The following is a 27,467-nucleotide window of genomic DNA, read 5'->3' as shown; positions in this document are numbered from 1 at the left end:
CAGCAGTTTGAGCCTGTGGCAATTTTAGTGACATTTATAGCCACAGAAACATTAAACACGGCTACAAAGTCCTAAAGAAGATACCAAATGAGAATTTGATATTTTGAAAAATCGGAACTAGCACACATTGACGCTTTTAATTGTTGTAACTTACTACTAACAACTAGTGAGGCAGTTTAATGTTATTACAAAGTTCCCGGTTGGTCATTTACTATCAAAATAGTTAAATAACGCTTTTCGAACATTTCCTTTATCCAATACGATTATTTCGGCTGCTTGGTGCATCAGCCATTACTGTCGTGTAGAAACTTGAACCTGAAAGTGAAGTTGTTCCGCCCACATTAGTTGCCATGGATACGAGTCCAGTAGCGCGAGATCGACAACGTCAAAGCTAGCTAAGGCGCCATGTAGCATAAACTCTCTTCTTCATTTCCATGAATACAAATTAACGGAAGAGTTAAAAAAATATATAATAATCTAGTCCGTATAATCCGGATCAAAAAGACCAAAACTACTTTTCCCCGCCGACTAACTCGTATGTTGTGTTGAGGGAGCGGGGAAGATTGAAGCTAACCGCTGTTGACTTGTTAGCCTGCGGGTGCGGCGCCATGTCGGAGGAGGACGTCCACAAGATGAAGATTTGTAGCAGCTCAGAAGACAAAAAGAAGAAAAGAAAGAAGAAAAAAGGCTTCGCTGCCTCACTAACGTCGACACAGCATTCAGGTAATCATCAGTGTCACGTATCTAGTTGCCTTACAGCTGCCCTCTACCGGCTGCTTTTATAACTGCAAATAAATGTATAGTCATCACATAATATTATTGTAATGTTTACGGTTTAAACCTTTATTGTGAAAGTCTGTATCCTTACTGCTGTAACAGGATGTATTGCGCTTCACTAACCGGAAGTGGGAGGAAATGCCGGCGTTCGACCAAGAGATAAAATAAATAAAGAGCTCCCGGGCTAAACTGAGATATAAGTGTTTTCTACGTCCAGTTATTATCCAGATTAGTCTATAATACTTCTTGTGTATCCCAACAATTATCACATCATGTTCCCTTTCATTTGATTGTGCCAACAAACTTTTGCAAAATTTTGTCAACATTGAGACACATTTAGCCAAAATGCCTGCATGTGTTGTTATGGAGGGATAAATCTGACAAATTAACATGGATAAGTACATCTTTAAATAGTTAACTTAAATGTGTCGTTATTTATTACAATTGGAATTAAATACATAGATTAGTTTTTCCATTTACAGTAGTACACTGCAAAAACAACTATATTTTACGGTACAAAAAACTGGTAGCACAGTCGCCAAAATAAAAATAAAAAAGGAGTACGGTTTTCAATTTACAGTAATATACTGTAAAAAAAAACAACGAAAAAAAACAATGTAGATTTTACGGTAAAAAACTGGCTGTTATGTTAAAATAACAGCAATACCGTTTTTACATTTACAGTTGCCGCAAAATCCGACTGTTTTACGGTAATAAAATAAACTGTCCGTTAAGGTTGCCAGAATCTCCCCTTAAAAATAACAGCGCCACTCTTTTTCAATTTACAGTCAAACACTGTCACACAAAAAAAGATCGTACATTCTACGGTGCAAAAACGGGCCGATTAAGTTGCCAGAATTTGAACGCAAAAACAACCTCAGTGCCGTTTTTACATTCACAGTAAAAACAATGACTATATTTAACGGTTTAAAAAACTGTCGATTTGAACCTAAAATAAGCTGTACCGTTTTTACCATTTACAGTCCATCCAGCCATCCATTTTCTACTGCTTGTCCCTTTCGGGGTGGCGGGGGGTGCTGGACAGTCATTTGCTGTAAAACGACTGTAGATTCGGCGCACCAGACTCCAGTTATGTAATCACTGCAAGACTTCATGAGTCAGCCTCCATCATAATCCATAACTCAGCAATTAAGAATATTCCACATGTTGCTCATTTGCAGCCTGATGTCCTGCTTGCGTCACGTTCGGACTTCCAGGCCCGGTTCTGGACCACATTAAGGGGTCATATTATATATATATTTTTTCTAAATGTAAAACACTTTTTTGTGGTTTACATAACATGTAATGGTGGTTCTTTGCTCAAAATGTTGCACAGATTATGTTTTACAGATCATCTTCAAGCCCCTTTCTGACAGTCGCTTCAGGATGTCGCTTCTTATTTACGTGGCTCACCTTCGGCGGCGTCTTCTCCCCGTCATCTTTGTTGTAGCGGTGTAGCGTGCAAGGACGGGAGTGGAAGAAGTGTCAAAAGATGGAGCTCACTGTTTTAATGACATTCAGACTTTACTTCAATCAAAAGCGGAGCAGCGGCATTTTGGTGTTGTTTACTTGAGTCATATTGCAGTCTACACGTATCTCTTATGTGTGACTGCCATCTACTGGTCACACTTATTATTACACCATGCACTAAATAAAATGGCTTCGAGGTCGGTAAGCACAACAAAAAATTATTCCGTACATTAGGCCAGTGGTCCCCAACCACCGGTCCGCGGACCGGTACCGGTCCGCGGACCGATTGGTACCGGTCCGCGGACCGATTGGTACCGGGCCGCACAAGAAATTAAAAAAAAAAAAAAAAAAAAAATGTTTTTTTAATGAAATCAACATAAAAATCACAATATATACATTATATATCAATATAGATTAATACAGTCTGCAGGGCTACAGTACGTAAGCACACATGATTGTATTTATTTATGTAAAAAAAAAAAAATTATTATTTTATTTTTTTTAAATACACCAGTCCCGATGTGTGTGAGAAATTTGGTGAGTTTTGAAGTATTTTAAGGGGGTCAAATTAGAGGTCAAAGACGTAAAAGCAGTGTTTTTACTAAATTTTTGTCTAAAATGGGAAATTGCCAACTTCCTGTTGGTTTTTGCCCGAGGATGTGAAATTATGAAAGGTAGGTCTAAGTGAGACCTACATAGAGGTTTTTTGTTTCATGTCTCTACGACATTCCTAGTGGGAGTTAGAGGCAGTTTACTTCCTAGGGGGCGCTAGAAAGCAGTTTTGATTTTTGGGGTTAGGTTTTTTTATTAAAGTGGGCTGTCACAGTTTTTCTATGTGTGTGTCAAATTTGGTGAGTTTTGAAGCATGTTAAGGGGGGCAAAGTAGTGCGCAACGGTGCGGAAGAAGAAAGAAAGAATAATAAAACCTTACAATAACAATAGGTTCCTTTGTAACCAGTACAAAGTACTCCCTGAGGGAGTCCTTTGTACTGGTTACAGGGCGGACCCTAAATATGGCAGTGCCATGTTGGCATTTTTTCCCATAACTTGAGTTGATTTATTTTGGAATACCTTGTTACATTATTTAATGCATCACAACAAAATTAGGCATAATAATGTGTTAATTCCACGACTGTATATATCGGTATCGGTAATTAAGAGTTGGACAATATCGGATATCGGCAAAAAAGCCATTATTGGACATCTCTAGTTTAAATGAACAGTTCTTAAAGTTCCTCAAGTCCATAATGGAGGCACGTCACTAATCACATTTTTCTCAACTGACGTCTGTAGCCAAGCCCCCTGAGGCCGTGCACCTGACCCTGACGCCAGCGTGCCCGAGGCCCCGAGGTCAAACATCCAAGCTGCGTGTGGCCTGCAAAAAGAGCAAGGACCGGCCCCCCGCAGACAAACCCGTCAAAGAGCTGTCGGCGAGCAGAAGAAGCGGCGCCACGAGGGCGTGCCGTGTGGCCGAGCTCAGCGCACAGGCGAGGGAGAGCCTGAGGTGGGAAGAGGCGGTGGAAGACCCCCAGGCGGAGGAGGAGAGGCTGGAGGTGTACCGGGTCAACAGGAGGCGGCGCTATGTCGCCCAGCAAGAGGTGCAGCAGGCGTCCACGCTCGCTGCAGGGACGTCGCCAATTTTGAGCCCAGACAGTCTGTGAGCAGGACTTGGCTCCTCTTGTGGATCACTTCATCAGCAGCATGAGGAGGAGTCACATGACCTGAGCACCCACAGGACGTTGATGGTAATCAAGCTTGTTTCATTGCAATATCAAACACTATTGTGGGGCTCTTCAAAATGCGGCCCGGAGGCCATTTTGGCTCACAGCTTGTTTGTATCATAATAATACAAATACAATTGTATCAATTATTAGATAAACGTGTTTTATTCCTTGCTGAGGCGCCAATGTTTTCGTCAAATAGCTTAGCATGTACAGCAGGGCCGGCCCGTGGCATAGGCCGTATAGGCAAATGCTAAGGGCGCCGTCCATCAGGGGGCGCCACACCAGTGCCACAAATGTTGGAGAAAAAAAAAAAAAAGTGTACTATTATTTCTAAATACAAAAAATAATCCCAAGTTAATTAAAATGCAAAGTAAAGCCTATTTAATAGAAATATTGTTTGTCACAACATTATGCCCCCCCCCCCCCCCCACCCTCCCCCCGCACGGTGCGCCCCCTCCCTTCCCCTATCATGACTCTTTTTTTGGACGTCACCACATCAAAAAAATCAACACTAGATGTCAAAACGGCCAAAACTGTCAGGTGCCCAGGGAAGAAAAAAGAAAAAAGAAGAGGAGGAGAAACGAGAAAAAGACAGAGGTAGCAGGTAGGTAACGTTATAGTCTACATTAAATTATTTTTCTGTTACAGAATGTGATAGTAACCTGGCTTTTTAGCATTAAGCTAATGTCACATGATTCGGCAATTGCTAATCAATAAATAGCTAGTTCTGTTTTAACGTCGGGTTAATATTGTGGAGGGGGCTAAATTGTTATGGAAAATAATAATGTAACGTTATGTAATTACAGTACTCCCACCTTACATTCCTTAGGGACATTTGTATTAGATCTTTTAAGCAGGTGTTTTTTGTTTACATTGTTATTGCCTTCTGGTTAGCTAATGTTTGCCCTGCAGGTAATAGTCACTTTTCCACCCCTTTATATATTAGGTATAGTTGTAAGCCTAGTTGTTAAAGTGCACATCATTAATGTTAAATAAGCAATATCACATGAGAGGGAATGCTGTTTTTTAATTTGAGCACTGCTGTGATTCGGTTAAAGATAATCATAACATAACATTCTCATATAATATGTTAATTTGCTTTCTTTAAGTAAAAAAAATGGTCAAAGACAAAGCTATTCGGTTTCTTGTGAGTAGATACACTTCACTGCCGATGTGGGGGGGCGCCACCTAAAATCTTGCCTAGGGCGCCAGATTGGTTAGGGCCAGGCCTGATGTACAGTACTCGCCTACAGCGCTTTGCTTTTAGAATCCTTCTAGAAAGAGTCCGGACAACATTTAATGTCCACCTTGACAGTACCACTGCTGCACGGTAGGGGACAGAAGAAGCAAATAAAGACACTGAAAAACAGTACTGATGTTTTATTGATAATTAAATACATCATTACCGTAATTTCCGGACTATAAGCCGCACCTGACTATAAGCCGCACGAGCTAAATTTAGGGGAAAATACTGATTGCTCCATATATAAGCCGCACCCGACTATAAGCCGCAGGGTTTTGATGTGTAATTACCGTAGTATATAGGGGTTCCTGCTACCACGGAGGGGATTGTCGGGACAGAGATGACTGTTTGGGAACGCAAAGCGTCCCATTTATTAACAATCAATCTTTCAATCATTCAATCAAACTTTCACATCTTTGACATGGCGAACAGCATTCGTGCAGAGTACAAATAATACAACGGTGCAAAGTAATACAAAGTGCTCGCCTGTACGTTATCAAAATAACCAGCCTACCGGTATATGAAAAGTCAGTCTTTAATCATTGTGTCATCGTCTTCCTCCTGCGTACTAAAACCACCAAAATCATCTTCGTCGGTGTCGGAGAAGAACAGGCCGTAAATAAGCCGCACCCTTGTATAAGCCGCAGGGACCAGAACGAGGGGGAAAAGTAGCGGCTTATAGTCCGGAAATTACGGTACTTTGATTGGGAACCATCAGGGAGTTTCATAGTCAACATTTTATTTTTAACAATCTTAAATATTCAGGAACATCTATTTTTATATGTCAGGGATTGTGAATGTAGCTAATTCAAACTCATCATATTTTTGAAACAATTGTTACTATACGAACCTAATAATACAGCGTCAACAGAAGTGATTTTGTAAAACTGGATTCAGTTAGGTCAGGGGTCGGCAACCTTTACCACTCAAAGAGCCATTTTGGCAAGTTTCACAAATTAAAGAAAATAATGGGAGCCACAAAAAAAAATTTAATTTTAAAATGAAAAACACCGCATACAAAGCTTAAATTGCTTTTGGCTATGTTAACCAGGGGTCTCTGACACACGCACCGGCACGCACTATAACATGGAAATTTGATGATAGTGCGGCCCGCGAGTTTTGAATGAATGGCGCTTGATAGCGTCATACTTGCCAACTCTCTCACTATTTCCGGGAGACTCCAGAACATCAGAGCGTGATGGCACTGCTTTTGGCGCCCTCTACAGTCTGCCCTAACAGTGTACCTGCTAGACCACATGTAGAATGCAGTTTCAGCTTGCTCACGTAAGTGACAGCAAGGCGTACTAGGTCAGCAGCCACACAGCTTACACTGACGGTAGCCGTACAAAAACAACTTTAACACTGTTACGTTACAAATAGGGCAGCACGGTGGAAGAGGGGTTAGTGCGTCTGCCTCACAATACGAAGGCCCTGAGTAGTCGTGAGTTCAATCCCGGGCTCGGGATCTTTCTGTGTGGAGTTTGCATGTTCTCTCCGTGACTGCGTGGGTTCCCTCCGGGTACTCCGGCTTCCTCCCACCTCCAAAGACATGCACCTGGGGATAGGCTGATTGGCAACACTAAATTGGCCCTAGTGTGTGAATGTGAGTGTGAATGTTGTCTGTCTATCTGTGTTGGCCCTGCGATGAGGTGGCGACTTATCCAGGGTGTACCCCGCCTTCCGCCCGATTGTAGCTGAGATAGGCTCCAGCGCCCACCGCGACCCCGAAGGGAATAAGCGGTAGAAAATGGATGGACGTTACAAATATGCGCCACACTTTGAACCCACACCAAAAAAGAATGACAAACACATTTCTGGAGAACATCTGCACTGTAACACAACATAAACACAACACAACAAATACCCAGAATCCCATGCAGCACTAACTCTTCCGCTCAACCGACGCACGGAGGGGGGGGGGTGTTTGATGTGTGTGGGGGGGTTTGGTGGTAGCGGGGGTGTATAATCTAGACCGGAAGAGTTAGGGCTGCATGGGATTCTGGGTATTGGTTGTGTTGTGTTATGTTGTGTTACGGTTTTTCATTCTTTTTTGGTGTGGGTTCACAGTGTGGCGCATATTTGTAACGTAACAGTGTTAAAGTTGTTTTATACGCTACGGCTACCGTCAGTGTAAGCTGTGTGGCTGATGACTAAGTATGCTTTGCTGTCTCCTACGTGCACAAGTAGAAGCTACAAACAACATGTGGCCGGGCTGGCACGCTGTTTGTAAATGCCATAGAGGATAATTACTGCAGTTCAATTAGGGCACGCCCTTAATTGAGTAATTAGAGTGAAAATAGGATTATATTTTCCCTGGGAGTTATGTAGGAGAGGCACTGAGATCCATAAATCTCCTGGGATAATCGGGGGGGTCGGCAAGTATGCAGCTGAGCCGCATCAGAGTGGTCAAAGAGCGGCATGCGGCTCCGGAGCCGCGGGTTGCCGACCCCTGAGTTAGGTGGTGCGTCCTAACAATTCAATAAAAAAAAAATGTTGCCTTTATTTTAGTCAGCATTAAAACTAATAATAATAATTGGACAATAAAGTGAAATGACTTGAGGACTGTCAATCATACCAAGAGTTGTCTTCTACACATCTCTGACCCCGCCCTCCTAAAGAGCACCTGAGTGTTGGGGGCGGGGCGTGCAGTTAAAAAGTGTGTTAGGTGTAAAAAAGAGGACTAACTCGGAGACAAAAGTGACGACCTCCGTCCCTGAAGTGGAACGTTCCACAAAGATGTGCGACCACAAAGTTGTACAAAGGTGAGGTATGTGTTGTTTGCGCGCTTATGTCTTTTCAGTCTTCATCCAGTCCGTGCGGAACCTGAGTCCACCTGGCGAAGAAGACCTGGTGGGGCGCCTCCGTCAGGACAACTGCAGCCAGCTCAGGTCGTCAGATCTGACACAGACAAGTGTGTTTGTCCACATGTGTGTGTGTCCGTGTTGTAATGTGTGTGTTGTCTCACAGAGCTTCGTCCCTGGTAATGACTCGTCCTGAAACCAGTCTCTCGGCCACTGCAGACACCGCCGGGTCATAGTTCAAGCTGGCCGCCGCTATGACCTCATCGTCCCTGCACGAGGAAACACTTCACGGTAAAAAGTGTGTGTGTGTGTGTGTGTGTGTGTGTGTGTGTGTGTGTGTGTGTGTGTGTGTGTGTGTGTGTGTGTGTGTGTGTTGAGCACTCACTTTATGTACAACGCGAGGAACTTCCTGTCCTCAAAGTTTCCTTTCATGACTATTTCAGTGTATCCTTCCCCGTAGCCTGCACTCACAACACAGCTAGTGACAGTCTTGACAAGCATGGAACTACACCTTTCATACACTCCCTGGCGCTAGGGGGCGCTCAACCGTGCTGCTGTCAACCACAAAGGGCCGTCATGGAGAGTTGTCACTTCCTTTCTCTCAAGTTATTATGCCATCATGATGAGAAGATGAAGATGTCCAACCTGCGTAGCGGATAGTCTTTCCCAGCACCACGGTCCAGTAGAACGGGACAGAGTTGACAGGAGAGTCTTGCTTCAGCATGTTGAGAGCAGCTGTCCTCCCTGAACAACGCATCATCGTTGTCATTATCATCATCATCATCATCATCGTCATTATTATCATCATCTGCTATCTTCCCTAAACGACACATCATCATCATTGTCATCACCATCTGCTATCCTCCCTGAACAACACATCATCGTTTTCATTTTAATGATCATCATCATCATCATCATCTGCTATCCTACCTGAACAACCCATCATCATCATCATCATCATCTGCTATCCTCCCGAAACAACACATTATCATCATCATCATCATCTGCTATCCTCCCTAAACAACACATTGTCATCATCATCATCATCATTGTCATTATCATCATCATCATCATCATCATCTGCTATCTCCCAAAACAACACATTATCATCATCATCATCATCTGCTATCTCCCGGAAAAAACACATTATCATCATCATCATCATCTGTTATCCTCCCTAAACAACACATCATCATCATCATCACACTCATCATCATCACTCATCCACATCATACTATCCTCATCCTCATCATACCATCATCTCAGTCATCATCATCACACTCATCATCATCACACTCATCATCATCACACTCATCACCATCATCACACTCATCATCCTCCTCATACCATCATCACACTCATCATCATCACACTCATCACCATCATCTCACTCATCATCATCACACTCATCACCATCATCACACTCATCACCATCATCTCACTCATCATCATCACACTCATCACCATCATCACACTCATCACCATCATCACACTCATCACCATCATCACACTCATCATCCTCCTCATACCATCATCACACTCATCATCATCACACTCATCACCATCATCTCACTCATCATCATCACACTCATCACCATCATCACACTCATCATCATCACACTCATCACCATCATCACACTCATCATCATCACACTCATCACCATCATCACACTCATCATCATCACACTCATCATCATCACACTCATCACCATCATCACACTCATCATCATCACACTCATCACCATCATCACACTCATCATCATCACACTCATCACCATCATCACACTCATCATCATCACACTCATCATCATCACACTCATCACCATCATCACACTCATCATCATCACACTCATCACCATCATCTCACTCATCATCCTCCTCATACCATCATCACACTCATCATCATCATCATCATCATCCTCATCATCAGGACGTCAAACACGCGCACGTTGCTCATCACCGTGCGCCTGCGCCATCTGCCAGTGTCCGATGTTGATGCGTCGGTCCTTCGCCATAGTCAGGGGGAAGGTGGCCACGTCGCCCCCGCAGAACACGCCGTCCACGTTGGTACGCATGTGCTGTGGGAGGGAAGGTTTTTCAGCTGAGGGAAGATCATCATCATCGTCATCATCATCATCATCAGGGACCTGAGGCTGACCTTGTCCACATGTACGAACCACCTGGAGTCCAACTTGATGGGACTTCCTCGCAGGAACTCTGAGTTCGGGACGACGCCTGCTGGCACAGAAGAGGAAGTCCGCGATGGCGGTCCCGAAGCGTGAATTGAAATCAACGTACCGATAGCCACGATCAGAATGTCCACCCGGACGACCTTTCCGCTCCTCAGCACCACCTGGTTGACCTTCAGGGAGCAGGCACACAGGTGACCCGCGGCCCCTACAGGGGGACCCCTGCAGCTAAGGTGAGCAACGACGTACCTTTCCGTGCACGCCCCGGACCTCGCTGATGTTGTCGTTCATGTGGAAGCTCACGTTCTTCTCGGCCAACATCTGCCGGATCCACACAGCCTCGCTCACGCTTTGCTCTGATGTCACGTGACGCATCGTGCTGAGTCGTGCTCACCGCCATGGTGACTCGGCCGATCTCGGGTCCCAGCGTGTTCTGGTAGGGCAGCTCGCTGCTGCCGATCACCGTGATGCTGGAAGCCTTGTCCACCAAATAGGACGCCACCTCCATGCCTGTGGTGCACATGGAAACGTCTCAAGTGGGACCCTTCTCCAAGTACCACAAGTACACTAATTACTGTGTACTTAGTTCCCGAGGGTGCACACTTTAATTGTGTAGTGCTGTCCCAAATCCATTATTGTCACTGCATTGCAATATATATATATATATATATATATATATATATATATATATATATATATATATATATATATATATATATATATATATATATATATATATATATATATATATATATATACAGTATATATGTACTCTACCGTTCAAAAGTTTGGGGTCACATGTAAATGTCCTTATTTTTGAAGGAAAAGCACTGTACTTTTCAATGAAGATAACTTTAAACTAGTCTTAACTTGAAAGAAATACACTCTATACATTGCTAATGTGGTAAATGACTATTCTAGCCGCAAATGTCTGGTTTTTGGTGCAATATCTACATAGGTGTATAGAGGCCCATTTCCAGCAACTATCACTCCAGTGTTCTAATGGTACAATGCAGGGCCGGCCCGTGGCATAGGCCGTATAGGCAAATGCTAAGGGCGCCGTCCACCAGGGGGCGCCAAGCCAGTGCCACAAATGTTGGAGGGAAAAAAAAAAAAAAAAGTTGGTACAATTATTTCTAAATACAAAAAATAATCCCACGTTAATTAAAATGCAAAGTAAAGCCTATTTAATAGAAATATTATTTGTTACAACATTACGCACCCCCCATCCCTCCGCACGGTGCGCCCCCTCCCTTCCCGTATCATGACTCTTACCACATCAAAAAATCAACACAAGATGTCAAAACGGCCAAAACTGTCAGGTGCCCTGCAGGTAATAGTCACTTTTCCATCCCTTTATATATTAGGTGTAGTTGTAAGCGTAGTTGTTAAAGTGCACATCATTAATGTTAATTAAGCAATATCACATGAGAGGGAATGCTGTTTTTTAATTTGAGCACTGCTGTGATTCGGTTAAAGATAATCATAACATAACATTCTCATATAATATGTTCATTTGCTTTCTTTAAGTAAAAAAAAAGGTCAAAGACAAAGCTATTCGGTTTCTTGTGAGTATATACACTTCACTGCCGATGTGGGGGGGGGGGGGGGGGGGGGGGGGGCACCTAAAATCTTGCCTAGGGCGCCAGATTGGTTAGGGCCAGGCCTGGTACAATGTGTTTGCTCATTGGCTCAGAAGGCTAATTGATGATTAGAAAACCCTTGTGCAATCATGTTCACACATCTGAAAACAGTTTAGCTCGTTGCAGAAGCTACAAAACTGACCTTCCTTTGAGCATATTGAGTTTCTGGAGCATCACATTTGTGGGGTCAATTAAACGCTCAAAATGGCCAGAAAAAGAGAACTTTCATCTGAAACTCGACAGTCTATTCTTGTTCTTAGAATTGAAAGCTATTCCACAAAATTGTTTGGGTGACCCCAAACTTTTGAACGGTAGTGTATATACAGTATATAAATATATTTACCCACTTCTTCTTCTCTTCTTTTTAACACTGAATCTCGCCACCCGCTATAGAGCCAAAATGGCGACTTCCGAGGCTGGTAAGTGTCTACCCCTTTGCACTCAACATTGTGTACATTTTGAGTGCACTCCATTTTGCAAAGTACAGCGGAACTTGATTCACAAATCCCTCTGTTTGCAAAATTTGCCATTTACAAACTTTTAGAGCAGTGGTTCTTAACCTTGTTGGAGGTACCGAACCCCACCAGTTTCATATGCGCATTCACCAAACCTTTCTTTAGTGAAAAATAAAATGTTGGGGGTTTTTTTCAAATTCAAGACAAAGTTATATTTTTTTGGTAACACTTTAGTATGGGGAACATATTCTAAGTAATAAATACTTAATTTAGAGTTCTTTGGACACTAGGGGAACATATTCTAAGTAACAAAGACTTAATTTAGAGTTATTTGGTTAGGGTTAGAGGTAGGGATGTCCGATAATGGCTTTTTGCCGATATCCGATATGCCGATATTGTCCAACTCTTTAATTACCGATACCGATATCAACCGATATATACAGTCGTGGAATTAACATATTATTATGCCTAATTTGGACAACCAGGTATGGTGAAGATAAGGTACTTTTTAAAAAAATGAATCAAATAAAATAAGATAAATAAATTAAAAACATTTTCTTGAATAAAAAAGAAAGTAAAACAATATAAAAACAGTTACATAGAAGCTAGTAATTAATGAAAATTAGTAAAATTAACTGTTGAAGGTTAGTACTATTAGTGGACCAGCAGCACGCACAATCATGTGTGCTTACAGACTGTATCCCTTGCAGACTGTATTGATATATATTGATATATAATGTAGGAACCAGAATATTAATAACAGAAAGAAACAACCCTTTTGTGTGAATGAGTGTGAATGAGTGTAAATGGGGGAGGGAGGTTTTATGGGTTGGTGCACTAATTGTAAGTGTATCTTGTGTTTTTTATGTGGATTTAATAAAAAATAAAAAAATAAAAAAACGATACTGATAATTTAAAAAACGATACCGATAATTTCCGATATTACATTTTAACGCATTTATCGGCCGATAATATCGGCAGACCGATATTATCGGACATCTCTAGTTAGAGGGTTAGGGTTATATTAAGGCCATGCCGAATAAGGCATTAATAAGTATTTAATAATGACTAGTTAAGAGCCAATATGTTACTAATTTGCATGTTAATAAGCAACTAATTAATGGTCAATATGTTCCCCATACTAAAGTGTTACCATGTTTGTTTTTTTAAATGAACCGTGCATGAACTTCACCTTGTTCAAACAACAAAACCAACACAGTGCATAAACTCACAACAAATTACACACCTGCAAATCAGTCTGCTGTTTCCGTATCCGTAATACGCCGATAGGGAGAAGTTTGTATTTACACGATGAGTCGGGTGTGTTTTGACCTCCGCCGAACCCCTGAGGCCGACTCACCCAACCCATAGTGTTCTTAAACCCAGGTTTAAGAACCACTGTTTTAGAGGTAGCCAAATATACCTTTGTGTGGAAACTGTGTCTCCGTGTACGACAACTTCATTCACTCAGTCATTTTGTGTCGCACCGTCACCATGCTTGACGGTAGACATGGTGTTCCTGGGATTAAAGGCCTCACCTTTTCTCCTCCAAACATTTTGTTGGGTATTGTGGCCATACAGCTCAATTTTTGTTTCATATCACATCACATGGACAAAAATAAGACCTTCTGGAGGAAAGTTCTGTGGTCAGATGAAACAAAAGTTGAGCTGTTTGGCCACAATACCCAGCAATATGTTTGGAGGAGAAAAGGTGAGGCCTTTAATCCCAGGAACACCATCCCTACCATGAAGCATGGTGATGGTAGTATTATGCTCTGGACCTGTTTTGCTGCCAATGGAACTGGTGCTTTACAGAGAGTAAATGGGACAATGAAAAAGGAGGATTACCTCCAAATTCTTCAGGACAACCTAAAATCATCAGCCCCAAGGTTGGGTCTTGGGCGCAGTTGGGTGTTCCAACAGGACAATGACCCCAAACACACGTCAAAAGTGGTAAAGGAATGGCTAAATCAGGCTAGAATTAAGGTTTTAGAATGGACAAACGTGTGGACAATGCTGAAGAAACAAGTCCATGTCAGAAAACCAACCAATTTAGCTGAACTGCACCAATTTTGTCAAGAGGAGTGGTCAATAATTCAACCAGAAGCTTGTGGATGGCTACCAAAAGCGCCTTATTGCAGTGAAACTTGCCAAGGGACATGTAAGCAAATATTAACATTGCTGTATGTATACTTTTGACCCAGCACATTTGCTCACATTTCCAGTAGACCCATAATAAATTCATAAAAGTACCAAACTCCATGAATTGTTGCGTAGGCGGAGCCTCCCACATCACTTGCTGCCCAGTACATGACTGACTAGTCCGGGGGTCGGCAACCCGCGGCTCTAGAGCCGCATGCGGCTCTTTAGCGCCGCCCTAGTGGCTCTCTGGAGATTTTTCAAAAATGTATGAAGAATGGAAAAAGATGAGGGGAAAAAAATCTATTTTTTTGTTTTAGTATGGTTTCTGTAGGAGGACAAACATGACACAAACCTCTCTAATTGTTATAAATCACACTGTTTATATTAAACATGCTTCACTGATTCGAGTATTTGGCGAGCGCCGTTTTGTCCTACTTATTTTGGCGGTCCTTGAACTCACCGTATAGTTTGTTTACTTGTATAACTTTCTCCGACTTTCTAGGACGTGTTTTATGCCACTTCTTTTTCTGTCTCATTTTGTCCACCACCCTTTTAACGTTGTGCGTGAGTGCACAAAGGTGAGTTTTGTTGATGTTATTGACTTGTGTGGAGTGCTAATCAGACATATTTGGTCACTGCATGACTGCAAGCTAATCGATGCTAACATGCTATTTAGGCTAGCTCAGGGGTCGGCAACCCGCGGCTCTAGAGCCGCATGCGGCTCTTTAGCGCCGCCCTAGTGGCTCTCTGAAGCTTTTTCAAAAATGTATGAAAAATGGAAAAAGATGAGGGGGAAAAAATATATTTTTTGTTTTAATATGGTTTCTGTATGACAAACATGACACAAACCTCCCTAATTGTTATAAATCACACTGTTTATATTAAACATGCTTCACTGATTCAAGTATTTGGCAAGCGCCGTTTTGTCCTACTAATTTTGGCGGTCCTTGAACTCACCTTAGTTTGTTTAAATGTATAAGTTTCTCCGACTTTCTAGGACGTGTTTTATGCCACTTCTTTTTCTGTCTCATTTTGTCCACCACACTTTTAACGTTGTGCATGAATGCACAAAGGTGAGTTTTGTTGATGTTATTGACTCGTGTGGAGTGCTAATCAGACATATTTGGTCACTGCATGACTGCAAGCTAATCGATGCTAACATGCTATTTAGGCTAGCTATATGTACATATTGCATCATTATGCCTCATTTGTAGCTATATTTGAGCTCATTTAGTTTCATTTAAGTCCTCTTAATTCAATTTATATCTCATGACACACTATCTGTATGTAATATGGCTTTTAATTTGTTGCGGCTCCAGACAGATTTGTTTTTGTATTTTTGGTCCAATATGGCTCTTTCAACATTTTGGGTTGCCGACCCCTGGGCTAGCTATATGTACATATTGCATCATTATGCCTCATTTGTAGCTATATTTGAGCTCATTTAGTTTCCTTTAAGTCCTCTTAATTACATCTATATCTCATGACACATGTAATATGGCTTTTAATTTTTTGCGGCTCCAGATAGACTTGTTTTTGTATTTTTGGTCCAATATGGCTCTTTCAACATTTTGGGTTGCCGACCCCTGGACTAGTCACTTCTCAGTGCTTCAGCGTGTGTGCCTTTTCTCTATTTTTTGGGCCTTTTGACAAGCTTTGTCCATTTTGCTAACTCAATATTTGTCCCAACGAGAAAACAGACCAGAAGAATGGGGGGAATCGCTGTGGAGTTAAAAAGAAAAAAACTGATTTCGAAAAGTACATTAAAGGCCTACTGAAATGAATTTTTTTTATTTAAACGGGGATAGCAGATCTATTCTATGTGTCATACTTGATCATTTCGCGATATTGCCATATTTTTGCTGAAAGGATTTAGTATAGAACAACGACGATAAAGATTGCAACTTTTGGTATCTGATAAAAAAAAGGCTTGCACCTACCGGAAGTAGCGTGACGTAGTCAGTTGAACATATACGCAAAGTTCCCTATTGTTTACAATGATGGCCGCATGAAGTGAGAGAGATTCGGACCGAGAAAGCGACAATTTCCCCATTAATTTGAGCGAGGATGAAAGATTTGTGGATGAGTAAAGTGCAAGTGAAGGACTAGTGGGGAGTTGAAGCTATTCAGATAGGGAAGATGCTGTGAGAGCCGAGGGTGACCTGATATTCAGCTGGGAATGACTACAACAGTAAATAAACACAAGACATATATATACTCTATTAGCCACAACACAACCAGGCTTATATTTAATATGCCACAAATTAATCCTGCATAAAAACACCTGCGTGTTTGTTATGCTAGCTCCTAGCTCCTCTGCTAGCTCCTAGCTCCATAGAACACGCCAATACAATTCAAACACCTGATCAACACACACAATCACTCAGCCCAAAAGACAGTTTACCTAACCCAAGGTTCATAAAGCTTATATATTTTTAAAAAGTTACGTACGTGACGCGCACATACGGTCAAGTTATCGAATGTTTAGCAGCCAAGGCTGCATACTCACGGTACCTGATATTCAGCTGGGAATGACTACAACAGTAAATAAACACAAGACATATATATACTCTATTAGCCACAACACAACCAGGCTTATATTTAATATGCCACAAATTAATCCTGCATAATAACACCTGCGTGTTTGTTATGCTAGCTCCTAGCTCCTCTGCTAGCTCCTAGCTCCATAGAACACGCCAATACAATTCAAACACATGATCAACACACACAATCACTCAGCCCAAAAGACCGTTCACCTAACCCAAGGTTCATAAAGCTTATATATTTTAAAAAAGTTACGTACATACGCAAAAAAAAGCCAAAGCTGCATACTCACAGTAGCACGTCTGCGTCTTTGTCATCCAAATCAAAGTAATCCTGGTAAGAGTCTGTGTTGTCCCAGTTCTCTACAGGCGTCTGTGTATCCAAATCAAAAGTCCTCCTGGTTAGAGTCTCTGTTATCCGAGTTCTTCCATCTTGACTGCATCTTTCGGGAATGTAAACAAAGAAGCGCCGGCTGTGTACTGTTGTGGCTGACTACGTTCGAAAAATACGTCCATTTCGCACCGACAACTTTCTTCTTTGCTTGCTTGGCTTCCTTCTCCATAATGCAATGAACATGATTGAAACAGATTCACGAACACAGATGTCCAGAATACTGTGGAATTATGAAATGAAAACAGAGCTTTTTCGTATCGGCTTCAATGTGGAAGGCATACCCGTGTTCGCCGGGCTACGTCACGCGCATACGTCATCCGCAGAGGCGTTTCGAACCGGAAGTTTAGCGGCAAATTTAAAATGTCACTTTATAAGTTAACCCGGCCGTATTGGCATGTGTTATAATGTTAAGATTTCATCATTGATATATAAACTATCAGACTGCGTGGTCGGTAGTAGTGGGTTTCAGTAGGCCTTTAATGGCGCTCACAAATACAAGTTTTATTTGTGATGAGATCAGACTTTTCTGGAAAAACATGCCAGAGCAGACTTATTGTGTCTTTCAAGGTTTTTGCGTGTACCACTCCGTCCCTTCTCCCTCTGTCGGTCTCCTTGCCAATGTCAATGTGGGTGGATTTGACTTTTTTAAACGTTTACTATTGGAGCAAGACGATTGTGAAGGACTTTTGTGATTTCTGATCATTTATGAGGGCACCAAAGGGAGTTCTGTGTGTGTGTGTGTGTGCATGTCGACAGAGCAGCGCACACAGCACACTTTAGCATGTTTTGGCCTGTTGACAAATGGAAGTGATCCATCACCGCTGGAAATGTTTGTTTGACGTACAGTACTGTATAGCAGTGGTCCCCAACCACCGGTACCGGTCCGTGGCCGCACAAGAAAAAAAAGAAGAAAAAAAAAATATATATATATATACATATATATATATATATATATATATATATATATATATATATATATATATATATATATATATATATATATATATATATATATATATATATATACATATATATATATATATATATATATTTTTTTTTTTTAATTTTATTTTTTTAAATCAACATAAAAAACACAACATACACTTACAATTACATAACATTATATATCAATATAGATCAATACAGTCTGCAGGGATACAGTCCGTAAGCACACATGATTGTATTTTTTAATGACAAAAAAATGAATAAAAATAAATAAATCACCCCCTCCCACCCCCCCACCCGGTCCGTGGGACTAATTTTAAAGCGTTGACCGGTCCGCAGTTACAAAAAGGTTGGGGACCATTGCTGTCTAGCATTTTATATTGTGTTCAAAGTCTACAAATCTTCACTAAAATATGGGCTTTTGTCGAGGCTGGAACCAAATATTAACATTGTTCCTTATGGAGAAATTTGCTTCAATGTACAAACTTTTTTATTTACAAACCTGTTGAACAACCAATCGTAAATCGAGGTTCCACTGAACTGAGGCGCTTCGATTGAAACTCATAGCGGTGAGACTTTCTTCCCACAATGCACCACACCACGTTCTTGTTTTCACACACGGTTTTGTCGAGGCTGGAACCAATTATTGACATTGTTTCTTATGGAGGAATGTGCTTCAATGTACAAACTTTTTGATTTACGAACCCATTCAACAGCCAATTGTGTTTGTAAATCGAGGTTCCAATGAACTGAAGCGCTTCGATTGAAACCCATAGCGTGAGACTTTCTTCCCACAATGCACCACACCACGTTGTTGTTCTCACACACGGTTTTGTTGAGGCTGGAATCAATTATTGACATTGTTTCTTATGGAGAAATGTGCTTCTATGTACAAACTTTTTGATTTACGAACCCATTCAACAGCCAATTGTGTTTGTAAATCGAGGTTCCAAGGAACGGAAGCGCTTCGATTGAAACCCATAGCGGTGAGACTTTTTTCCCACAATGCACCACACCTTGTTCTTGTTTTCACACACGGCTCTTACCAACAAAGGAGGTCCCCACGACGACCACGTCACAACCCAGACAGGAGGTGTGGATCTGACGCGCGTCCTCTGGCGTCTCCAACTTCTTGATGTTGTCCAACTCCATGCCGGAGACATCCAGACCTTTAGCTCTGCGCGACACACACACTCGCGCTGACTCACGTGCACCACACACACACACACACACACACACAAACACACACACATGCACTCTATCACACTAACCGTCGTGTGTTTGTTGTCACCTGCAGCCCGTGGCGATGAGCAGCTGATCGTAACGCTGCACAGAGCCGTCGTCAAACGTCACCGTCTTCTTGTCCGTGTCCACAGACACCGCCTGCACAGCCAGAGTGAGTGTCCATGTGACGTGCACTACACACACACACACACACATAAACACACACAACATGGAGTAGACTCACTTCTTTCCTAAGCTGGACTTCGATGTCGTATTTGTGGTAAAAGTCCATCCTCCTCAACAAGATGCTCTCACTGTCCACGTTCATCACCTGGAGTGTGTGTGTGTGTGTGTGTGTATGTGTGTGTGGGGGGGGGGGGTCACTTATGTACCTGCAGTTGTGTTGTTGTTGTGTCACACTCCCACCTTGCTGAGTCGCGTCTTGTCATAAGGCAGAAGCTCGTCTCTGGTTACCATGACGATTCTTCCCCCAAAGTTCTCCTGGCGTAATGTCTCCGCGCAGATCAGCGACGCCACACCTGTGTGAAGTGAATTATGTTTATATAGCGCTTTTCTCTAGTGACTCGAAGCGCTTTACGTAGTGAAAAAGTTAAATTTTTAAACCACTGTGGGTGGCACTGGGAGCAAGTGGGCGAAGTGTCTTGCCCAAGGACACAACAGCTGTGACTAGGATGGCAGAAGCTGGGATCGAACCTGGAACTCTCAGGTTGCTGGCACGGCCGCTCTACCAACCGAGCTACGCTGTGTGTGTGTTTGTGTGTGTGTGTGTGTGTGTTCTTGTATTTGTACCCTTCTTGAGACATCAACAAGGAAAAGTACCTTCCTTATGAGGACCGTTGAACAAGTTAGGACCAAAATCATGGTCCCAATACGGAAAACCATTGCATCTAATAGAGCAGGGGTCACCAACGCGGTGCCCGCGTGCACCAGGTAACCCGTAAGGACCAGATGAGTAGCCCGCTGGCCTGTTCTAAAAATAGCTCAAATAGCAGCACTTACCAGTGAGCTGCCTCTATTTTTTAAATTGTATTTATTTACTAGCAAGCTGGTCTCGCTTTGCCCGACATTTTTAATTCTAAGAGAGACAAAACTCAAATAAAATTTGAAAATCCAAGAAAATATTTTAAAGACCTGGTCTTCACTTGTTTAAATAAATTCATTAATTTTTTTACTTTGCTTCTTATAACTTTCAGAAAGACAATTTTAGAGAAAAAATACAACCTTAAAAATGATTTTAGGATTTTTAAACACATATACCTTTTTATCTTTTAAATTCCTTCCTCTTCTTTCCTGACAATTTAAATCAATGTAGTAAATTTATTTTTTTAATTGTAAAGAATAAAAAATAAATTTTAATTGAATTCTTCATTTTAGCTTCTGTTTTTTCGACGAAGAATATTTGTGAAATATTTCTTCAAACTTATTATGATTAAAATTCAAAGAAATTATTCCGGCAAATCTAGAAAATCTGTAGAATAAATTTAAATCTTATTTCAAAGTCTTTTGAATTTCTTTTAAAAATTTTTGTTCTGGAAAATCTAGAAGAAATAATGATTTGTCTTTGTTAGAAATATAGCTTGGTCCAATTTGTTATATATTCTAACAAAGTCCAGATTGGATTTTAACCTATTTAAAACATGTCATCAAAATTCTAAAATTAATCTTAATCAGGAAAAATTACTAATGATGTTCCATAAATTATTTTTTTAATTTTTTCAAAAAGATTCGAATTAGCTAGTTTTTCCTCTTCTTTTTTTCGGTTGAATTTTGAATTTTAAAGAGTCGAAATTGAAGATAAACTATGTTTCAAAATTTAATTGTCTTTTTTTTCGTGTTTTCTCCTCTTTTAAACAGTTCAGTTAAGTGTAAATATCATTAATTATTAATAATAACATAGAGTTAAAGGTAAATTGAGCAAATTGGCTATTTCTGGCAATTTATTTAAGTGTGTATCAAACTGGTAGCCCTTCGCATTAATCACTACCCAAGAAGTAGCTCTTGGTTTCAAAAAGGTTGGTGACCCCTATAATAGAGAGTCAAATACTAGAGTCCGTGAACATTGCTCCAAAGTCAGGATTTTTGGTTGATATACCGTATTTTTCGGACTATAAGTCGCTCCTGAGTATAAGTCGCACCGACCGGAAATGCATGATAAAGAAGGGAAAAAACATATATAAGTCGCACTGGAGTATAAGTCGCATTTTTTGGGGACATTTATTTGATAAAAGCCAACACCAAGAATAGACATTTGAAAGGCAATAGAACATAAATAAAGAATAGTGAACAACAGGCTGAATAAGTGTACGTTATATCAGTGGTCCCCAACCTTTTTGTAGCTGCGGATCGGTCAACGCTTGAAAAACCGGGGAGGGCTGGGGGGGGGTTTCATAAAGAAATACAATCATGTGTGCTTACGGACTGTATCCCTGCAGACTGTATTGATCTATATTGATATATGAGTGTTTTTTATGTTGATTTAAAAAAAATAAAAATAATTATTATTATTTTTTTAATTTCTTGTGCGACCCGGTACCAAACGGTCCTGGCCGCGGCCCTGTGGTTGGGGACCACTGCGTTATATGAGGCATAAATAACCAACTGAGAACGTGCCTGGTATGTTAATGTAACATATTATGGTAAGAGTCATTCAAATAACTATAACATATAGAACATGCTATACGTTTACCAAACAATCTGTCACTCCTAATCGCTAAATCCCATGAAATATTATACGTCTAGTCTCTTACGTGAATGAGCTGAATAATATTATTTGATATTTTACGGTAATGTGTTAATAATTTCACACATAAGTCGCTCCTGAGTGTAAGTCGCACCCCCGGCCAAACTATGAACAAAACTGCGACTTATAGTCCGAAAAATACGGTAATGTTCATACAAAAGTAAACATTGACGGGTGCAAAGTTAAAGTTAAAGTACCAATGATTGTCACACACACACACTAGATGTGGTGAAATTTGTCCTCTGCATTTGACCCATCCCCTTGTTCACCCCTGGGAGGTGAGGGGAGCAGTGGGCAGCAGCGGTGCCGCGCCCGGGAATCTTTTTTGGTGATTTAACCCCCAATTCCAACCCTTGATGCTGAGTGCCAAGCAGGGAGGTAATGGCTCCCATCTGTGGTCCGTGACTTGTTTGTCATCGGCCTTAATTAAGCACATTACAAAAAATAGAGATCTCATTTGCACCCCCGGTGGTGAAATCTATCAAAATTAGGGTGGTCCCAAAAAGGAGGGATTTTTCAAATTGACTGTGTTTCGGTTTTAAAAGTGCTCCCCCTCTGGTCAACATATGAAATATCAAGTGCGTTTAAGAAATTGAAATGCGACACCCTTTGGCCAAAATTTTTTATAAAAATAAATAAATAAATATGTATATAGAGACATACTGTAATAACTTGAAGTAAATAACGAAGATTAAAAAACACTTACAAACAAAACCAAAAAAAATTACCAAAAGCTTACCTTTTTTATATTTGCATAGTATGTACATACTTGCCAACCCTCCCGTTTTTAGCGGGAGAATCCCGGTATTCAGCGCCTCTCCCGACAACCTCCCGGCAGAGATTTTCTCCCGACAAACTCCCGGTATTCAGCCGGAGCTGGAGGCCACGCCCCCTCCAGCTCAATGCGGACCTGAGACTGAGCGGGGACAGCCTGTTCTCACGTCCGCTTTCCCGCAATATAAACAGCTTGCCTGCCCAATGACGTCATAACATCTAGGGCTTTTAGAGCGTAGAGTGCACAACTGCGCACACAACAAGGAGACGAAGCAGAAGAACGAGGAAATTGCAGACACGGCGACGCCGTCGACGAGCAAGATGAAGAAATACGCTTGCAAGTTCCAAAACGAATGGAAACAAGAATTTCAGTTCATCCAGGACAGTTCGAAGGGGAAGGTGTATGTTGCCTGTAAATATGTAGAACAGACTTCTCCATTGAACACGGTGGCCGAAATGATATACTCATCATGAACGGAGAAGTTAAACAGGACAATACTGCCATCTAATGGATAGCCACCGGAACACTGAAATTCAAGTATTTCTTTTATATATATGTAAATAAAATAAATATATATATATATATATATATATATATATATATATATATATATATATATATATATATATATATATATATATATATATATATATATATATATATATATATATATATATATATATATATATATATATATATATATATAGCTAGAATTCACTGAAAGTCAAGTATTTCATACATATATATATATATATATATATATATATATATGAAATATATATGAAATACTCGAGTTGGTGAATTCTAGCTGTAAATAACCACGCCCCAACCACGCCCCCCGCCCCCAACCAACCTCCCCCCCACCCCCCACCCCCGACCAAGCCCCACCCCCACCCCCTACCCCCCACCTTCCGATATTGGAGGTCTCAAGGTTGGCAAGTATGAGTATGTATATAATAAATAATGTTGTAAATACACATCTTTATATATCTAGAAAGGGTGGTCCTAAAGAGGCAGGCATTTTTCCGAGGGTCTCAAGAAGGCAACAAATCCAAGAATGTGTGTGTGTTTGTGTGTGTGTTTCACCTCCCCCGAGCAGCAGCATGGTGTGAGTGACCCCTGACACCGCAGCCCCCATCTTTTTCATTCTTCTCTGCTGCTCTAATGTCTACACCAGCATCACACACAGACACACACACACACACACACACACACACACTTGTCAGCACGTATGTACACGCACACAAAGAAGTTGTGGGAGCAGTTCACCTTTTTGTTGACTGACACGTAAACTTTGTTGTTGTGGATCATCACCTTCAAGATACAAAAATATGTTAAAAGTGTGTGTGTGTGTGTGTGTGTGTGTGTGCACTTGTCTCACCATCCTTGTGTGGACATACACTTGATAAACCACACCCTTTCTGTGAGGATCTTTTGACTTGTGAGGACATTTGCCTGGTCCTCACAACTACAAAAGTAAACTTTTTTTTTACTTTGTGTGTTTTGCATTCTGAAGTGAGGTTGCAACTAGGGATGTCCGATAAATGCTTTAAAATGTAATATCGGAAATTATCGGTATCGTTTTTTTAATTATCGGTATTGTTTTTTGTTGTTGTTGTTGTTTTGTTTTTTTTTGTTTTTATTAAATCAACATAAAAACACAAGATACACATACAATTAGTGCACCAACCCAAAAAACCTCCCTTCCCCATTTACACTGATTCACACAAAAGGGTTGTTTCTTTTTTGTTATTAATATTCTGGTTCCTACATTATATATCAATATATATCAATACAGTCTGCAAGGGATACAGTCCGTAAGCACACATGATTGTGCGTGCTGCTGGTCCACTAATAGTACTAACCTTTAACAGTTAATTTTACTCATTTTCATTAATTACTAGTTTCTATGTAACTGTTTTTATATTGTTTTACTTTCTTTTTTATTCAAGAAAATGTTTTTAATTTATTTATCTTATTTTATTATTTTTTTTAAAAAGTACCTTATCTTCACCATACCTGGTTGTCCAAATTAGGCATAATAATGTGTTAATTCCACGACTGCATATATCGGTTGATATCGGTATCGGTTGATATCGGTATCGGTAATTAAAGAGTTGGACAATATCGGAATATTGGATATCGGCAAAAAGCCATTATCTGACATCCCTAGTTGCAACTCTCTACTCCCATCTAGGGCTAGATGTATATTTTTTCATCATTCTAGCTATAGTGGAAAGGGGGGCCCTCACAACCCACTAACCAAACGTGGGTCCACACAAAGTAGGCAAGACATGTATGTGTGTGTGTGTGTGTGTGTGTGTGTGTGTGTGTGTGTGTGTGTGTGTGTGTGTGTGTGTGTGTGTGTGTGTGTGTGTGTGTGTGTGTGTGTGTGTGTGTGAGACACGTGCACCTTGTGGCAGGGTAAACCGTCCATTCCGGGAAACTCCTCCACATCTCCAGTGTGCACATTAAAGCAGGTGCCATGCCACGGGCAGCGCACACGGTGCCCCGAAATCACGCCTAAACACACACACACACACACACACACACACACACACACACACACACAATCATACTGTATATATTTACACATAAAAAATGTGTGTTCAGCTGCACTCACCTTTGCTAAGAGGAGCGCCGTAGTGTGTGCACTGGTTACCGATGGCGCTGTACTGACCCTCGGTGCGGGTCAGCAGAACACTGTGGTGACCCACCTCCACCTCCAGCATCCTGACACAAAACACACACGCGCACACACTTCTAGTACACACAGAATCTTCAGGTCCGTCTGACACTCACTGTCCGTCCTGCAGGTCCGATTCAAGACACACGGCCTGGACCAGCTCCCCTGACAAGTCTTCTTGATCAGAGTCTACAAAGTCCTGAGGTTCTAAACACACACACACGCACACAACTAGTATCAACTAAGTGACAGTCTCTAAAAGTTCTGACCCGATTGACTCACGTGGTTGGTTGGCAGCCATGTTTGTCGCTGACACGGTCTCACTGTCACACTTCATCAGCCTATGACGGGATGCCATTCTGTGTCCATGGCAACATCTTCATGTCGAACCTTCACCCGCCTCCAAGAGTGGACTGTGGGACGTCTGTTTTGTCAAAAAAAAAGAGAAAAAAAAGTGTCTTCTGATGCAATGGCGTTGATGTCCGCGTTCACAGTGCGACCGTGTTGTTGTTCCAGGCGGAGGCGCCCGGCTTTGTGTGCAAAACGCTGAGCAGGCAGGCGTCACTCTGAATGGAGACGAACAAAGACCGACCTGCACGCTTTGGTACCGACCTCGTTTCAAGATGCTCACCACCTGCATTAAGGTGGACCACGTGACAACGGATGCAGCAACACGTCAGTGAAGGCAAGAAAAATAACATCTGCATCCTCTGAATCGAATCGTTAACCCCAAAAATCGAATTGAATCGAGTCGGGTGGTGCCCAAAGATTCACAGCTAATTAGAGATGTCCGATAATATCGGCCTGCCGATATTATCAGCCGATATATGCGTTAAAATGTAATATCGGAAATTATCGGTATCGGTTTTTTTATTATCGATATCGGGTTGGTTTTTTTTGGGGTTTTTTGGGGTTTTTTTTTTTTATTAAATCAACATAAAAAACACAAGATACACTTACAATTAGTGCACCAACCCAAAAAACCTCCCTCCCCCATTTACACTCATTCACACAAAAGGGTTGTTTCTTTCTGTTATTAATATTCTGCTTCCTACATTATATATCAATATATATCAATACAGTCTGCAAGGGATACAATCCATAAGCACACATGATTGTGCGTGCTGCTGCTCCACTAATAGTACTAACCTTTAACAGTTAATTTTACTCATTTTCATTCATTACTAGTTTCTATGTAACTGTTTTTATATTGTTGTACTTTCTTTTTTATTCAAGACATTTTTTTAAATTTATTTATCTTATTTTACTAATTTTTTTAAAAAGTACCTTATCTTCACCATACCTGGTTGTCCAAATTAGGCATAATAATGTGTTAAATCCACGACTGCATATATCGGTATCGGTTGATATCGGTATCGGTAATTAAAGAGTTAGACAATATCGGAATATCGGATATCGGCAAAAAGCCATTATCGGACATCCCTAGTGCCAAATAGACTTAGACTTAGACAAACTTTAACGATCCACAAAGGAAATTGTTCCACACAGTAGCTCAGTTACAAGGGATGGAAAGGATAATGCACACAAAGGGCACAAAAAGAGGGCGAAAACCAAATGATAGACTAAAAATGTACCATAGTAGCAATATAAAATATAACATATATGTAATATTGACATATTATATATACAGTATATAAAATATACTGATATATTATATTATTATATTATATAAAA

The 27,467-nt window shown here is 41.0% G+C and overlaps 2 protein-coding genes and 1 long non-coding RNA gene across 4 annotated transcripts; 2 read left to right on the top strand and 1 right to left on the bottom strand.

The window, feature by feature from the left end:
- liat1 (ligand of ATE1) lies at positions 1-8,306 on the top strand. Of its 2 annotated transcripts, XR_009826386.1 has the most exons (3): positions 1-723; positions 3,541-3,992; positions 8,015-8,306. XR_009826386.1 is itself a non-coding variant. In XM_062049169.1 (2 exons), exons 1-2 carry the CDS (start codon positions 609-611, stop codon positions 3,906-3,908), a joined length of 483 nt encoding a protein of 160 aa, XP_061905153.1. In that variant the 5' UTR covers positions 2-608; the 3' UTR covers positions 3,909-6,456. The 2 variants fall into 2 exon arrangements, 1 of the variants encoding a protein (XP_061905153.1); XM_062049169.1 differs by lacking the exon at positions 8,015-8,306 and having other exon boundaries at positions 2-723; positions 3,541-6,456.
- Positions 8,079-25,944, bottom strand: aifm5 (apoptosis inducing factor mitochondria associated 5). Its single transcript, XM_062049168.1, has 18 exons — positions 25,889-25,944; positions 25,710-25,819; positions 25,500-25,609; positions 24,356-24,400; positions 24,173-24,254; positions 19,977-20,089; positions 19,795-19,881; positions 19,618-19,709; positions 19,373-19,503; positions 10,599-10,714; positions 10,454-10,525; positions 10,314-10,377; positions 10,174-10,250; positions 9,976-10,093; positions 8,661-8,759; positions 8,401-8,476; positions 8,180-8,284; positions 8,079-8,112 (listed from the first exon to the last, which is right to left on the bottom strand). The coding sequence occupies exons 2-18, from the start codon at positions 25,816-25,818 to the stop codon at positions 8,079-8,081; spliced, it is 1,530 nt and encodes a 509-aa protein (XP_061905152.1). The 5' UTR covers position 25,819; positions 25,889-25,944.
- On the top strand, positions 14,018-26,821 carry LOC133651178 (uncharacterized). The gene is made up of 4 exons (XR_009826387.1): positions 14,018-15,022; positions 19,624-19,722; positions 25,903-25,976; positions 26,289-26,821. It is a non-coding gene; the product is annotated as an uncharacterized LOC133651178 (long non-coding RNA).
- Positions 26,822-27,467: the final 646 nt, after the last annotated feature.

This window comes from Entelurus aequoreus, linkage group LG05, assembly GCF_033978785.1.
Source record: "Entelurus aequoreus isolate RoL-2023_Sb linkage group LG05, RoL_Eaeq_v1.1, whole genome shotgun sequence".
NCBI lineage: Eukaryota > Metazoa > Chordata > Actinopteri > Syngnathiformes > Syngnathidae > Entelurus > Entelurus aequoreus.
This window is presented reverse-complemented; position numbering and strand designations above follow the sequence as displayed.

What these genes read in the sequence shown, in the direction of transcription:
- aifm5 (XM_062049168.1), bottom strand. Translation starts at nt 25,818, where the DNA reads ATGCTGGAGGTGGAGGTGGGTCACCACAGTGTTCTGCTGACCCGCACC. An exon ending in CGTGGGGACCTCCTTTGTTG is followed by an intron (nt 10,715 to 19,372) that starts GTAAGAGCCGTG and finishes TGTGCACCACAG; the next exon opens with GCATGGAGGTGGCGTCCTAT. An exon ending in TCGGCCGAGTCACCATGGCG is followed by an intron (nt 10,526 to 10,598) that starts GTGAGCACGACT and finishes TGGATCCGGCAG; the next exon opens with ATGTTGGCCGAGAAGAACGT.
- liat1 (XM_062049169.1), top strand. Translation starts at nt 609, where the DNA reads ATGTCGGAGGAGGACGTCCACAAGATGAAGATTTGTAGCAGCTCAGAA. An exon ending in AACGTCGACACAGCATTCAG is followed by an intron (nt 724 to 3,540) that starts GTAATCATCAGT and finishes TGACGTCTGTAG; the next exon opens with CCAAGCCCCCTGAGGCCGTG.